The following is a 15,244-nucleotide window of genomic DNA, read 5'->3' on the forward strand; positions in this document are numbered from 1 at the left end:
GAACACTAAATGAGTGAGGGTAATGACATAACATTCTATTTCCATACATCCCCGCCTTCTTTCTAGGTTATTGTATCAGCAACATTTCCTCGCAGCCTTGACTATAGTCACTACCCGTAGCAATATATCCTTTCCTTATTATCAACAAAGAAAGTTGACCGTCATACTGGTCATTAGTTGCTTGATACTGGAGCTGTAGAGCTATTATTTGTTTGTCCTAAAAAGTCTCAGTCTTACCTACCCGGATCCAGGGGTTTGCTAAATGAAGCCCCTCCCTCCCTGTCGATCAGATCTGCAGAGCAGAGATTCATGTATAGACTAAAGATCTATTAATTAAATGATTCTGGACACATTTAGATAAGTAGGTAGTAAACTTCAAGCGTATTAGGACACGTGCTACCATGTCCACAGACAGCAACCGGCAATACTTAGCGCTCACGATTACATCTATACCTATCTGTACCTTGAAATAGGTACACCACTCCAACACACATTCGACGCAGCAATTCACACACCCAGTGAGTAAAACAAGGTCAAGGCCCGAGTGACTTTACATTCCATAATGTTTCTTTCTCGCCCATATTTTTTCACATTCTTTCTCATACCTAGTTAGAAAAGGGGTAAGAATCGCTAAGCGAGGACCCGACTTCCTAGCCAGCACACCCGCATGTGATGTATGTATATGAAGTGAAATAACACGAGTACTGTCACATACGACCATAGACTGAGGAGAATTGGGCATCCCGTCCGCTCTGCCATACACAAGCCTCAGATCGGTAGATTAGTAGTTGGGTGGGTGACCACCAGCGAATACCTACTGTTGTATGTATCTTTTTGTAATTTTTGAAGGGCCGGGGAAGATATAGATCGTATGGCACGAGAAAGTATGTCATCTGCGTTTAGTGCTTTTTTATTTTTGTCGTAAAGAACAATTAAGAGATATAGCCACTGAATCTGAGAATTTAAAGTAAATAATTTAGAAGTATATACGTTTTGTTACTCTTGCGCTAAATGAGTTTTCAGTCAAAGCCGTCGTGTTTCAGTACGCTTGTTTTGCTGAAGTATCGAAAAGGACCGAGGATCTCAATTCATACTAGAAGTGACATGGTTGATAAACATAACAAACGAGCCTCCTGGTGACAGCTTCCTTCCGTCTTTTCTTGCAAAGTATCTCCTCATCTACTGCTTGGTATTTACTGACTGCAATATGACATACTCAAATTTACATCCAGCACTAACGCCCCAACGCAGCGCCAGACCTTTTGATACCGTACGCAATGTTTTCCGATGAATGGGTCAGGTTGTTCGATAAGGAAAGAAGAGCAAAAAATCTTTCTCTGCCATTTTATCAAGGCTGGTCGTATGGGAGAGACGGAGAAGCCGATGCTTATTTCATGGGAAAACTTGAAGAGACGGTCTCCGTCTTCGAGAACCTCAAGGAGTTGGTTGTATTGGCTCTTCTGAAGAGAATCTGGGACAAACCTAGGGAGTTTAATGAATATGCTATGAGGGACCTTCCTCCATATCACAGGTGTCGGACCTGGGTGAAGGAATACCGAAGATCGGAGGAAGTGGAATTGTTGTGGGCGCAGACGAGTAAACGGCAGTCTGACACCGGCCTACACCGGCCTAATTACTGAAAGCGAATACCGACAATTGAGCGCAATGCACGAAGACATGGTGAAGTTGTGGAAGAAAAGGGACAGGTTCAGAAGTAAGATGTTGAAGGTGTCAATTTTACGAGGAATTTATGGATGAGAACAGTTCTCGGGGCGGCGTGGTGGTCTTTGAAAAGGAAGCACCACATTGATTGGAACATCTAGTGGAGCATTGGAATATCACAATGCTATTAGCGCATGCTGGATATTGGAAGTGGTGAATACCAGCAGACCCCAATATACCACGTGTAAACAGAGCACGCCAGTCAAACCAGCCTCGCAGGATTACACCCGGAAGGACTGGTCGGGGAATATCCTGGGTCCTTGATAAAAAATTGCGTCCAAGGTTTATCAAGTGACACCCTCAGGGGCTCCTTTCTCTTGCTTACAACCAGCATTTTTTGTTCCACGGCAGCACCTTCCACATTCTGCATATCAAATCGAGCAGGGACTGTCTCTTCTCGAACCACAAGGCTGGCAAAGTTGCGTAGAGCCTCCGAGGAAGGTCCTTCGGCCTCGAGCCATAGACGCGTTGAGTCAAACCGAGGTAGATGAGTGATTTCCCGTATTGTGTGATTGATAGTATCTTGCTCGGAATTGTCGGCGTAAAAGGTACTGAATGGCTGGCCAAGATTTTTCTCATCGACAAAGTATCTAAGATATCGAGATGTCAGTTGCGCAACTTGAAAGTTGACAATTACTTACGTATTCAGTTCAATTAGCCAGGTGCTTAGACTAGCGTGCCTCAACTGAAAAGCTATATCTTCCTCCGCCCATAGCACCCAGACAAGATATATCCAAATAGTCCAGTACGTATGATCCCAGTCCACAACTAGCACAACCCAATTTAGTGGAAGTGGCTCCTCTTGGTCTTCAGAAATGATCTTTACCACAGCATCATAGACATCAGGGTAATTGATCTGCATCCAACTAAATGCACATTCTAGAGACAAGAGCTCAATGTTCGTATGCATTTGACGTAAGGAGCCTTCGACATATGTTGGTGGTTGATTGTGGTGAGGATGCTGGCAGAGGGAACTGAAAGACGCGGCAGACTGGAGTCGTTTTGAGATCGGAGTAAGAGCCTCTTTGAGGACGTCTAGTTGTCTGCTTCTATAGTCCAAGGCCATGGTTTGGTTGCTATTTTGGGGTTCGCTTCGAAATGTTAGTAATGTTTCCTATTGTAACCAGAAGTGGCCGGAACAGTCATTTACCTCAAAGTCGCACCAATTCCTCGAATTCGTCTGAAGTCATAATTTAATTTATCAGAAAGGACCCGGAGAATACACATGACATTCCGAGCTAGTGGCCCTTCAAATACGGCAGAGTCTTTTTCGACAGAGTAGTCTGGATTCTCGGTAATGAATTGTCTTTCTCTTGCATTGGCCATCATACAGGCCATTGTATCGAACAGACCAGCGGAGAAGAATTCGAGCTCCAAAAGGCCACCATCTACTCTCCCAACATGGCTTTGCCTTCGAACCATGAACATGAACTCTTCTCCAGGCTGATACTTATGAATTGAAGCATGAGATATCTGAGTCCTCCGCAATTGAGCAGCCTTGGCGGGCGGAGTCAACTTCAGATTGACAGTATCGTTTTCCAAGTTAGGAAGAGTGAAGCCGTATCCAACAAGTAGCTCGCTATTGGACTTATTTCCGTAATAATTGAAGATTTGGCTACCTTGTTGAACTCGATCGCGCGTGCACAAGCCAAATTTCCCAGCTTTCGGGTCTTTCGTCCAGGTAACTGCGTTGATCCCATTATGATTTCCGATATCTAAGACAGGGAGTAAAACGGAGAATTTATCGTGTCTGACATGGTCTAAAATCAAATCCTTGTTGTTGTTCTGGCTAGTTTGTGCGTGCTCAAAGAGCTCTGCCGGAATGGTCAACGAGGGTCGAAAACTCCGGGTGCCAAAGATGGTTGCAGCCCACTGGTAAAGGAGATAGCTGTAGTCTTCCCAGTGACCTGATTGCTGCTTAAGTATGGCAATTGCTCTATTCCACTCATCTTTCCATAGCTCTTGCCTTTTCACTAGTGGCGGCTCCGCATTCGTGCCTTCCAGAAACTTTCGATCTGCTTCGGGCCACCATACTGGGAGGGCGAGCGTTTCTGGCTGCTCCGGTTGTGGAAGAAGTCTGATATAACTCCACCAGAACGAGTCCGCGCCCATCAAGAACTGTTGGATGAGAAAGAAATGGCCAATGATATTCGGATCTTCTGAGCTCAAGGCGTCAATGAACTCAGATGGGAACTGCTGAGATCCATGACACTCGAATTCTGAAGAAATCTGGGCCACATTGAGGTAGGAAAGGGTGATCTGGTATGAACAACTGACCAAGTTGGTTCCGGGAGGAACATTTTTAACAGCTTTGAAAGAAAGTCCAGTTACTGCATCCTGGAAAATCTCAACGCTTGGGTGGAGAGAGGAGTTGTTCGATTTCGCCCACTGTAAGAGACCTTCAATCTCTGGATTATGTTGAGACATTGTGCGCAACAGAAAACAAAACTGTATTGAGGACCAGCTTTTTCAATTCAAAGGAAGCGGCGAATATGCCGCGAAAGAGAGCTGATGAAACCCTTGCACTTCCTGTCTGCTCACACATAGATGATTGAGGTTCCTATAAGCCAGACCTCGCCCTGAACTACTCAATCCAGCATCTAGTTCTTAGGTGAAGTTTGACATAGGCTGTTTTGGCAATGGGATTTCGGAATTACGAGCCGTTTTGAAATTCTTAGTACTCACCAAAGCCCCAACTCCATTAAAGGTTCACTAAGAATCTAGGAGGCCGACATAGAGGGAGGGTTTTCTGCCTATGGTGAGGACTATCAAGTCAAACTTAGATACCTAGGAGTTCCAAGTGCTTGAAAATTACTTCGTGTGGTGCCCAGAATCCGGTGACCGGGAAATGCCCTTCGCGCTACTGTATCCCAATCCCAATCCATTACTCGAGTACAGTATCTGGACGATCTTCTCTTTCTTCATACCTGAGATGTGTTATATACAGTACATGCGGCACGCAAACCTGAAAGTCTCAAATTGGCCATCAGATCCGATGAGCCACACTCAGTTGACGGTCACTGCCACAGACAGAATGTACTATCAACCCGCCCCTCCTTACTTCCATTCAAGGGCAGGGGCAGGGAGTAGGAGTCCAGCGGCCAACACCTCCACCTCGTACCATTGTAAGGGTAGAGTCTCTCGAACATGAGATCTGCTCATATCCAACGTTGTATTCGGGCGTCTCGTATCAAATGGAACAACCATGACGTCGTGTCGTTTTGAAAGATGAGAATTCCTAATCCAATATAGCTTCTCAAACGCCTAGCACATACGCGCCTTTTCTCGCAGTAGATTTATCACTCACGATACACATACCACTCTTTGTTAACATATGTGGCCTCAGATTAGGCAAGATATTGGGATTTGCAATAGTACGATTGTTCAAGCCGCCTCTAAAACACATCCAGCCATCGATCATAAAGGCGTACCCATGTCGACCAAGCCTTCGAAATCGAGTATTCATCCCTAGATCCCACAAGGCTGGCGAATTGCTGCCCCTATATATCGACCTTCATGCCGGAGGACACGTTCTACTCGATGCTCAATTCGATGACGGTTTCTGCTCTGCGTTCTCAAATAAGTTCAATATCCTAGTCGCTAGCATCGAATAGAGCAGGGCGCGTTAAAGCAAGTTCCAGAGCCTACGAAGGATGTTGTCGCGACCACACAGGCATCCTGGAAGATGAGACACTGTCAATCGATAAATCGCGTGTAGTCCTAGGGGGCTTCAGTGCAGGCGGAAACTTGAATATCTCAGCTGCCCAGATGCTAGAGTTGAAGGGCAAAATTGTAAAAGGCGTTGTGTCTTAGTACCCCTTCGCCACTAGAGAAGCAGAGCTCGAGACCTTACCGACACCTGAAATATATCGATGTCTTGAAGGAATGGGGTCGGGCTTGGGAATGGGAATATATTAAGCCGAATCAAGATTTGCGACATCCTTTATTGACTACTAGATATGCGAACATCATCTTCCTGAATGGGAATACATTTTGGGCACTGAGTATGATATGCTGGGCAACGAGGCGAGACAAAGCATGTTTGATCTAGCTTCCCCGGACAAAATGGAGAGAGAGGTTGGATTTTATGGCTTTGAGAAGGATACCTATAAATGGAACTTGGTTAGGGATGTAAGGCATGGCTTTGCTCATGATTTGATGGATAGTCAGGGCAGAGGCAGTTGCCATGAACAAGAAGAGAAGTACAGAGATGACTGCAGATGTCGGGCTGTGGTTATTCAAAAGGCTTTTCACGGGATGAAAAGAGGCAGAGACGAAACTTTCATGGCTTCGATCAAGCGTTACGTTTCTTGTAAGATGAGAACCTGAGGCAAGACGGAAATTGAAGATCCTCCTCTCTCATCAGTCTGAATGCACCTGCGTATTCAAAGCCATCTAGCGGTATAAGGTGCGTCTTGGCCCTACCGTGCACAGATAATCAATTAAGTGAGATACGAGTTGAATGTAAGTCCGTCCATCCGGCGTTTGAAAGGAAGCAAGTGGGAGCCCTGTCAAGAAGGCTGAGAATTGTCGGTGTGACGTGAGTGAGGAATGTGGTCAATTATTCACATGTTTTTGGCGGAAGTCTCCCGCATAAACCGGCCACAGCGGATCGCACCACAAAGTATTAGTCGGGAGCCCTATCATCGTGGTGTTACAAACGTCGTGGCAATTATCTGCTCTCATCTGCTCTCATCTGGAGTTCTTCAAATAAGAATCCCTCTGAGCTTCTTGTTCATTTCTCAATTATACTAAAAGTTATCCTACAGTATGTCTACGCCTAACCACGCCACACTCCTCCAGTCAATCAAGGATGACACATCTGACAATATTGGAGCGCAAATTCCTACCAAACACACGCCCAAAAGTCTGAGACCCTACGTATGGGCCATGATAGCCTTCAAGAAGGGGCATGACTTCCAACGACGCTCCTCTATACACCATGCACGCAGAGTCAGTGAAACCGTTCAGTCCGAAGGGCAATTTGCCGCTGCTTTGACCGTATGTTTCCCCCCTCATAATAAGCGATCACTATACGAAATTGAAAATGATAGCCTCTCTACGCTGGTGTCTCGGCTGCCTTTAGTGATCACAACACCGCGGTCATAGCAATTGCTATCCATGATCCCGTCTATCTACTTGACTTCTCTGTCAAAACCATCGAACTAGGCGATGGTTTGGAGAAGGGCCTTGATGTTATTGCTGACTATGTAGTTGGAGAGTTGGAGAGATACGAACATGAGAATCTTAGCAAATTCATTGGAGCGGGAGTACCATACGACATTATGAAGCGTAGCCCAAAGCTTTCTTCCAAACTCTGGTTGAAGATCGACATTGTACCCATTTCCATCATGCCTGAGCTGGACGGACTGGAGACTGAAATGAAGGATCGAAGCTATTGGAGTGAGAAATGTATCGACGAGCAAGCAGATTCTATGGCGAGAAAATGCATCATGTAAGTTTATTATCTTGGTCATATGCAGTTTCATTTGGCCTTTTAATAGCGAAAAGTATCATTCCGTTCCACAAAGCGCCACATCTTCTATTGAAGCCGGCTAACATTTTACAAGGCACTTTGGCCCAAGTCTTGCTCCTTTACAGCAAGTGGGCTATAGAGGCCTCGTCGAGGTTGATTCTGGATTCCAAGCCCGCATCCTTACTCTTGACGACTTCCAAACGACTTGCGGGCCCCGTACTTGGGATGCAATGATGAAGTTCGTCACATCTCTCAGGGCAAGGGGCACTAAAATTGCCTTCTTCTCCAGTACCCCACAAGGTGGAGGCGTTGCTCTTATGAGACATGCTCTTGTCCGTCTGGCCAAGCTATTGAAAGTTGACATGACTTGGTGGGTTTAATTGTGATCATATCGGTTCTATAGAGATCTAATGCCTCTAGGTATGTACCAAAGCCGAAGCCTGGTGTCTTTCGCATCACAAAGACAATCCACAATACCCTGCAAGGTGTTGCCCAGCCCAGTGAGAAAATCACCACAGAAGACAAGGAAGTCTTGAATAGCTGGATCGAAGATAATGCAAACCGTTACTGGCTTAGCCCAGGCGGCCCTCTGCGACCTCCGGCTGAAGGTGGAGCAGATGTTGTTATGGTACTTACCCTTTCCCCCTTGAGGACTCTTCTAACTGGAACAGATTGACGATCCGCAAATGCCTGGCCTCATCCCGTTAATCAAGAACTTGACTCCAGATAGACCTGTTCTGTATCGAAGCCATATCCAAATCCGAAGTGATCTGGTGGACACGCCTGGCACACCACAAGCAGATATTTGGGATTTCTTGTTCTCAAAGATTAAACATGCGGATATGTTTATCAGTCACCCAATTCCTTCCTTCGTCCCAGCCAATGTACCAAGATCGAAAGTCTGCTATTTGCCTGCGACGACCGACTGGCTCGACGGCCTCAATAAAGATCTGAATATATGGGACCAAGGATATTATGGACATATGTATAACGAGCAATGTCACAATTTGAGAATGTAAGTTCCTACACACCTCACGGTTTTGTCGATGTATTTAGCTAATGTATTACAAGGACCCAGCTGAAATGGCCCAACAGTACGTTGCAAGGACCAAGTCTGAAGATTGATAACATGCTAATTTCATCGAAGAGAAATACATAATCCAAATAGCACGATTCGACCCCGCAAAAGGCATCCCAGATGTCATCGAATCTTACGCTGAATTCCGCCGCCTATTACTCGAAGAGAACCCCATTGCAGAAGCACCTCAACTTGTAATGTAAGCTCTCCCTTTTCCCCTCTTCCCCTCTTCCCCTCTCCCATCCCACTGACATTTCCAGCTGCGGCAACGGCTCAGTCGACGACCCAGACGGGACCATCATCTACGACCAAACTATGTCAACCCTGCACACCAAATACCCGAACCTCCTCCCTTCAATCTCCGTCATGCGCCTCCCACCCAACGACCAGCTCCTTAACACCCTCCTCTCAGCCTCGCACATCGTTCTCCAACTCTCCACGCGCGAAGGCTTCGAGGTCAAAGTCTCCGAGGCTGTGCACAAAGGCAAGCCGGTCATCGCTACGAACTGTGGTGGCATCCCACTGCAGGTGCAAGATGGCAAGAATGGGTTTCTGGTCGACGCGGGTGATTGGAAGGGTGTTGCGGGACGGTTGATGGAGCTGTGGATGGATGAGGAGTTGTATGGGCGGATGAGTGATTATGCAAAGGTGAGTGTTAGTGATGAGGTTGGGACTGTGGGGAATGCTTTGAGTTGGCTTTATTTGGCGGATAAGTGGGCTAGTGGGGAGGGCATTGTGCCGAAGGAGAGGTGGGTTAATGATCTTGCTAGGGAGGAAGCTGGGTTACCTTATGTGGCGGGGGAAAATAGATTGCCTAGGTTTTAGGTTCAGCTTTTGGTTTGAAATTTGTATGTATTTACTTGGAGTAGTAGTTGAGCTGTAAGATATAAAGGCACGGTTTTATGAAGAATGTCTAGACTCCAGATTTGATACTATGCTCAATTATTCTTACGAAAAACTTAACACACCTTCCGTGGTTTCAACTGCGAGAAATATATCTCAAAAGCTAGGTAGACTAAAGAATCGAGGCACTTCACCACAAGACAAGGGTCCAGAATCTACAACAGCCCGAAATTTCAAGATTATAATCTATGTTAGAAAAATACATATGCACAATCAGATTAAAAAAAAGCTTCTTATTACGAAGTGCAGTTCGATTGATCTTTGTCATGCATTACTCTACGGAGTAGCTAGCCCTTCACGCAGTCCTACAAGGCTGAACCTCCGCCTCGTCTCTTTTCGCTTCCTCTTCTCACAACTTCAAACAACCCCCCCCCCCTTTCTCCCACTAGCCCCCACATCACCAATCCGACCCCCAACAATCCCCCCATACCATACCAACTCAACTTCACCCAACCATGTCTGACTCCTCCGACGAAGAAGCAGCCGCCATGGCCCTCGCAATGGGCTTCTCATCCTTCGGCGCCCCACCCTCCAAGAAAAAACGCAAGTTCAACAGCGCCACCGACGCGTTTGTTGACGGCCAAGAACAGCTGACGCCCGAACAGTTGGAGAATCTTGATCGCGGGGGTAAGAAGGGGAAGGGGAGTGGCGGGAATAATGTTGCGTTGGGACGCGCGAGGGTTTTTGGAACTGGGAGTGGGAGTGGAGGTGTTAGTTATGAGGCGCAAGCACCTTTGGTCTTGCAAGCACATTCTCATGCACGCAATGATGCTGAGATAAATCTATATGGTGGCGGGGCAGATGATGAGAGTGGGGATGAGGAGAGGCCGAATTATATGGATACGAGTCTCCCTGCTCCGGTTGAGGAGTTGAGGGGGATAGGAAGCGGAGGGGAAGGAAGTTTGGAGTTGCAGAATCAAGCTACAGAAAAGGCAACAGAAGCAGCAGATGAGATGCAAGCGAAGATCGACTCCATACTAGCTAGTGCGCAGCCAGGCATCTCTGTCCCGCCTCCACCTGCACTTCCACTCGGGTACACAGATTCAGCGTCTACGGAGGGGAGGATAAGGAGTCCTCCAGCGGCGGCGGTAGAGTCTATTGCGGGTTCGAGTAGAGGTGGAGGCGGTGATGGTATGAGAGGGGGACGGGGTGGGGGTTCTGCGAGGGGAGGACGGAGAAATGAGAGGTGGTGGGAGGGGTATTATGATCCCAGTTTTAATGTTAATCCGTGGGAGGCTCTGGAAAAGAAAATGGAGCTGCGGAGTGTGGGGAGTTGGTTGGAGAAGGGGCATTGGGATTTGAATGCTGGGGTTAGAGTTCCGACAACGACGAGTGCTACATGATATGTACACTGCTGTGTTATGAGAAGCATAAGAATAGGGAGAAGCCAGAGAAAAGGCATGTAGGTTTAATAGCTTGTATTAGTATTCTTTTGATACCCAAATTCAAGGCGAAAAGTCTAATTATCAAAACCATTCCATACCTCACTCTCCTCCTCCGCCGTCTTCCTCTTAACCTCTTCAATCAATCTCTGCACCTCCGCCTCCCCAGCCTTCTCCTCATCGGTCATCTTCTCCACTCGCTCCGCCTCCCTCTTCCTCCTCTTCTTCTCTCTCCTCGCCTCCTTGACATCCTGCTGCTCATGCTTCGCACTCCACGCCTCCCGCTCCTTACGCTTCCGAATCACATCCTCACTAGGCACGTACGGCGCTTTATTCTTCTCTTCCTCCATCGCTATCCTGCGAGCCTTCTCGCGCGCTTTGTCTTTGTATGCGTATTCCGCCATATTGATCTCCACGCCGAGCTTCTTGTCTCCCTCCCATTGCTTTAGCTCCGGCATCTTTGGCAGACGAATCAGGCCCCAGGCGTTCCCTAGGTCTGCCCAATCGAGGTCGGAGACGCGGAAGATGCTGCTGGCTTGGTGCTTAGAGTAAGCTTTTACCCAACTAACAAACCCCCTCTGGCCTTTGTCATATAAAGCTCTATCGGCCAAAACTTCTTTTCGCATCTTCTTTGCAGTCGCCTTCGCTCCATCTTCTGTAATTGCGATGGTGGGTGTGGTGAGGAGTGTAATTGGCGTCTTGCGGACTTCGAGGAAGGGGATGTAGTCTTCTTCTCGGCCGGGCTGGAGGAATATTACACTGAGGCCTTTGCGCCCTGCTCTTCCTGCTCGTCCGCAGCGGTGAAGGAAGACCTTAGGTTCGGATGGTGGGTCGATTTGCACGACTAGGTCAACTTGGGGAATGTCGAGACCACGTGCTGCTACATCGGTAGTAAGGAGAATTGTGGGTGTGACTGCTGTGATGTATTTTGAAAAGTTCTTCTGTCGTACGTTCGGTGGATGTTTCCCATGGAGGGTTACCAAGGAGAATTGCTTCGGAAGCAATGCGCCGAGGATATCTTGAAAATAATCGACTGCTGCGCAAGTTGAGAGGTATATAATGCTTTTCTGGGGCGCAGGATCCAGTTGTGACAACAGCGAGAGGAGAGCAGGAAATTTGTGGCTGGCAGGAGTCAGCAAATATGACATTTGCAAACTCGCTGGCGTCCGTTTATCATCCCCTGCTGCGGTCTTCACTTTGACGGCAATTTTGACAGGATTTCGCAATCCCACTCTGACAATCTCACCAACCGCTTCACTGACACTTGCGCTGAAGAGACCAGTGCGTCTTTGCTTCGGTAAACGTCCTAAGATCTTCTGTAGATCGTCTTTGAATCCCAAATCTAGCAATCGATCCGCTTCGTCCAGGACGAGGACTTCGAAAGAAGATTGAGGACAATGTACGTGCGGAGACGAGAGAAGTTCAAGGAGTCTTCCGGGAGTAGATATAAGTAGATTTGGACTATTTTTGAGAAACCTGCTTAGATCTTGCGCCGGCGTAGTTGTCCCACCTAGGAGAAGCTGTGGTAGAACGGAATGTGAGGAGGTAGATCTCTTCGTCTCTCCATCTTCGTTAGGAACTAGAGCGTCGGCGGACGTTTGGTGGAAGTTGAGTAGGGTACGGAGGACGGTGTGTATTTGTGTTGCCAGTTCTCGAGTAGGTGAGACGATAATTGCGCCGACATGGTGTTTCTTGATGGGCTCTTCGAGTCGCAATAGTTTTTCGACGACAGGTATTAGAAATGCCAGGGTCTTTCCACTCCCAGTTACAGCCTACACTTTGTCAGTATCATGCTAAGAGATAGAGGAATTCAGAGCATACCTCGACTACAACGTCTTTGTTCCCGGTGAAGAGGGGAATGGTTGAAGCTTGCACAGGGGTCATTCGGTCAAAGCCCATGGCGGAAATAGCATCTAATATCCATTCTGCTAGAGGAGGGGTAAGCCCATCCCAAGCTCTTGGGTCTTTCTTTTTGGCAGCTTCAGGAGCCATGGCGCATGTAATGTATTTTTGGGTAGTCTGAAGAAGTTGCGCCCATCAAACCCAAAATTTTACATATCGATTGGCCTTATCTTATCGGCGTCCGCTTGAGATTTTCCAACAGAACACCGCCGTTCCTTCTTCCTTGGGAGGTCGAAAGACTTCATAGTTCTAAATCTTAATGCTTTCCCAGGTAGGTATTTTTAAGTAAGCAGCTTTCCGAACATATAGTATTTACAATAGATATAGACATAGACATATAACTTTAATGCTGTTGAAGGAAAAGGAAATGGTCAATATAATAACTGCAGGCTTGCATGTGATCCATCAGGTCGCGTGCTGAGTAATGGAGACCCCAAAATTTCCAACTTTCTTCCCATCCGAGAAGCCCCCAGTCCCAGTTATCACCGATCTTTCCAGAACACATATCGATGTGCCACGAGACGGCGCACCAGAGAGCATCATATCTTTCTCTAACCATGCAGCGCAGTTTTGCTCTGCCTCTCTCCCTCACCTCCCACTGGATCCAATAGCCGTCGCACCGGCCTATCCTACCGCCAAAATACGCGCCTCACGCAAAGATAAACATCTCCACTGTTCCAACTGGCTTTTAGGCCTCCCCAGCTTACAGCGTATACTCACCGGTGCCATTCGAATGCCCTCACTACCACCTTTCACCATGTCGCGATCGTCTTCGAACCCCGTTCCGGCAACCCCAAGAGTCATTTCTCCTTCACCAACACCCTCGGAAGCTGGGGAAACAACTTCGCAAGATGGCTATTTCGGGCCGGTGACAAGGTCTGCTAAGAAGAGGGCGGCAGCTCCACAGCCGATACACGAAGATCTCGATGAAGAAGAGGAAACAAGCGCGGATTTAAGAAGGGCAAGGTCAAAAAGCAGAAGTCCTATGAGAATACGAAAAGTCACTGGCCATGCTCCAGCTAAAGCAACGACATCTTCTACTATCACAAGCCCTCCGCCTGTAACTCCAAATGGGGCTACATCGAACGGGCATCTCTCGCCCACAAGTGCTAATTCAGGATGGAGCTGGAGGGATCTGAGTCGAAGTCCTAGTCCGTTGGGTCTTATTCCTATACACAGACAATGGAGATCGTTTGTGCACCGGCATGAGGTCCCACGAAAACTTTTGCACGTCTCTATTGGATTCTTCACTATCTGGGCCTATGTACATGGTCTTCAGACCTCGGATATCCACCCGTATCTTTTGACGGCGCTTGTCCCGATTGCAACCGTTGATTATGCCCGTTTCAAATTCCCATCTTTTAATCGCTTTTATGTCCGAGCTCTCGGTGCTTTCATGCGAGAAACCGAGTTCGAAGGATGGAACGGGGTCATTTGGTACCTCCTAGGAGCCTGGATCTCCCTGCGCTTCTTCCCTAAGGACGTCGGAGTCATGGGTATACTTCTCCTAAGCTGGTGTGACACCGCCGCGAGCACCGTTGGACGGGCATATGGACGTTACACGCCTCGTATCAGGCGTGGAAAATCTCTCGCGGGGTCACTTGCAGCGTTTCTCGTCGGCGTCATTACTGCAGCCGGATTCTGGGGATGGCTGGTACCACGGAACGGCCAGTTTCCTGAGGACGTGAACTGGCCTTTACAGTTCACAGGAACGTTGTCCCTGCCAGGGCCTATTAGGGACCTTGTTGGTTTGACCGAGGCACAGGCGAGCATTTCTGGCGGTTTGGCTTTAGCAATAATGAGTTTATGGACAGGCTTTGCGGCTTCAGCCAGCGAGGTCATTGACATCTTTGGGTGGGATGACAACTTAACGATACCGGTATTGAGTGGGATTGGGATGTGGGGTTTCTTGAATATATTTGGGTAGAATAGAGGCGGTGTTTCCAGCGATTTTGGGGAAGCATGGGCGTTGGATGGTTCACATGGCATGCACTAGAATAATCTGCCAATGCGATAAAATCTTCAAATATAGGCGTCTCCCTTGCAGCAGGCTTGCAGATATTCGCTGGCCATGCAGCAAAGTGATCTGAAGGGTTGTTTCTGTCCTTCCGCATGGGTCTTCTCTGACGGCAACCCATTTTCGCCCCATATGCCCCATTGGTTGATATACTTCTTCCCCATACGCAGCCCTGCGGCCATTCGGCCGTTACCGTTGAAACCTGCAGATTGACAATCCCGTGGGTTACCCGATTACTAGGTAGGGCGTGACACTTGAAACAGGATCTTGGTAAAGGACATACCTAGGTGCCCAAGTAGGTGCGAAGTCAGTCCAGTCATGATGGTGTCGACTTGGGTTCCTAGTTGGAATTGATGAATAGGGGGAGGGAGTTCTTATACTTTTGGTGCAGAAGCAGGTAAATGGATGCCACTGCTCTGATTTTATCAGTAATTGATTGCCCGCATCGGACTTGCGGTCCTGTGATCGTTGGCTAGCATGGAAGTTGGGATGGAACAGCAGCATCACATCTGGTAATTCCTATTTCTAGCCTAGTGTACCTTGCGAGTAATTCTCTACCACTCCAGAAAGAGTTAAACTCACTACTACCCCCCACTACTTTTTCTACTGTATTTCCACCATACCCAGGTAGATGATCTCCAGAGGGCCAATAATGGTCGTCATGGTCAATGGCCAGGGCCAAGCAAGGAGGGTTGTGGAGGGGTGGCTTGAACAGGGGTGTTTGATTTTTTGGAGGGGCTCCCGGGCTGATTTCAAAAAAAAAT

General features: G+C 47.7%; 5 protein-coding genes across 5 annotated transcripts; 3 read left to right on the forward strand and 2 right to left on the reverse strand.

The window, feature by feature from the left end:
* Positions 1 to 1,924: 1,924 nt before the first annotated feature.
* set10 (Ribosomal lysine N-methyltransferase) lies at positions 1,925 to 4,170 on the reverse strand (the record flags this gene model as incomplete). The annotated part of the gene is made up of 3 exons (XM_031150065.1): positions 1,925 to 2,312; positions 2,364 to 2,813; positions 2,873 to 4,170. Coding segments are annotated over 3 exons (2,136 nt in total), but the record flags the coding sequence as incomplete, so codon positions are not given.
* A 2,322-nt stretch (positions 4,171 to 6,492) lies between these two features.
* Positions 6,493 to 9,101, forward strand: TREPH (Trehalose phosphorylase; the record flags this gene model as incomplete). The annotated part of the gene is made up of 8 exons (XM_031150066.1): positions 6,493 to 6,723; positions 6,777 to 7,177; positions 7,293 to 7,568; positions 7,619 to 7,826; positions 7,870 to 8,213; positions 8,270 to 8,292; positions 8,367 to 8,475; positions 8,537 to 9,101. 8 exons carry the CDS (start codon positions 6,493 to 6,495, stop codon positions 9,099 to 9,101), a joined length of 2,157 nt encoding a protein of 718 aa, XP_031004316.1.
* A 533-nt stretch (positions 9,102 to 9,634) lies between these two features.
* Positions 9,635 to 10,522, forward strand: LHYA1_G005117 (uncharacterized protein; the record flags this gene model as incomplete). The annotated part of the gene is made up of 1 exon (XM_031150067.1): positions 9,635 to 10,522. One exon carries the CDS (start codon positions 9,635 to 9,637, stop codon positions 10,520 to 10,522), a length of 888 nt encoding a protein of 295 aa, XP_031004315.1.
* Positions 10,523 to 10,638: 116 nt separating this feature from the next.
* spb4 (ATP-dependent rRNA helicase) lies at positions 10,639 to 12,553 on the reverse strand (the record flags this gene model as incomplete). The annotated part of the gene is made up of 2 exons (XM_031150068.1): positions 10,639 to 12,333; positions 12,383 to 12,553. 2 exons carry the CDS (start codon positions 12,551 to 12,553, stop codon positions 10,639 to 10,641), a joined length of 1,866 nt encoding a protein of 621 aa, XP_031004318.1.
* A 667-nt stretch (positions 12,554 to 13,220) lies between these two features.
* Positions 13,221 to 14,459, forward strand: DGK1 (CTP-dependent diacylglycerol kinase; the record flags this gene model as incomplete). The annotated part of the gene is made up of 2 exons (XM_031150069.1): positions 13,221 to 14,342; positions 14,391 to 14,459. 2 exons carry the CDS (start codon positions 13,221 to 13,223, stop codon positions 14,457 to 14,459), a joined length of 1,191 nt encoding a protein of 396 aa, XP_031004317.1.
* Between the last annotated feature and the right edge of the window lie 785 nt (positions 14,460 to 15,244).

The sequence above is a fragment of the Lachnellula hyalina genome (assembly GCF_007821495.1).
Source record: "Lachnellula hyalina strain CBS 185.66 chromosome Unknown contig00093, whole genome shotgun sequence".
In the NCBI taxonomy this organism is placed as follows: domain Eukaryota; kingdom Fungi; phylum Ascomycota; class Leotiomycetes; order Helotiales; family Lachnaceae; genus Lachnellula; species Lachnellula hyalina.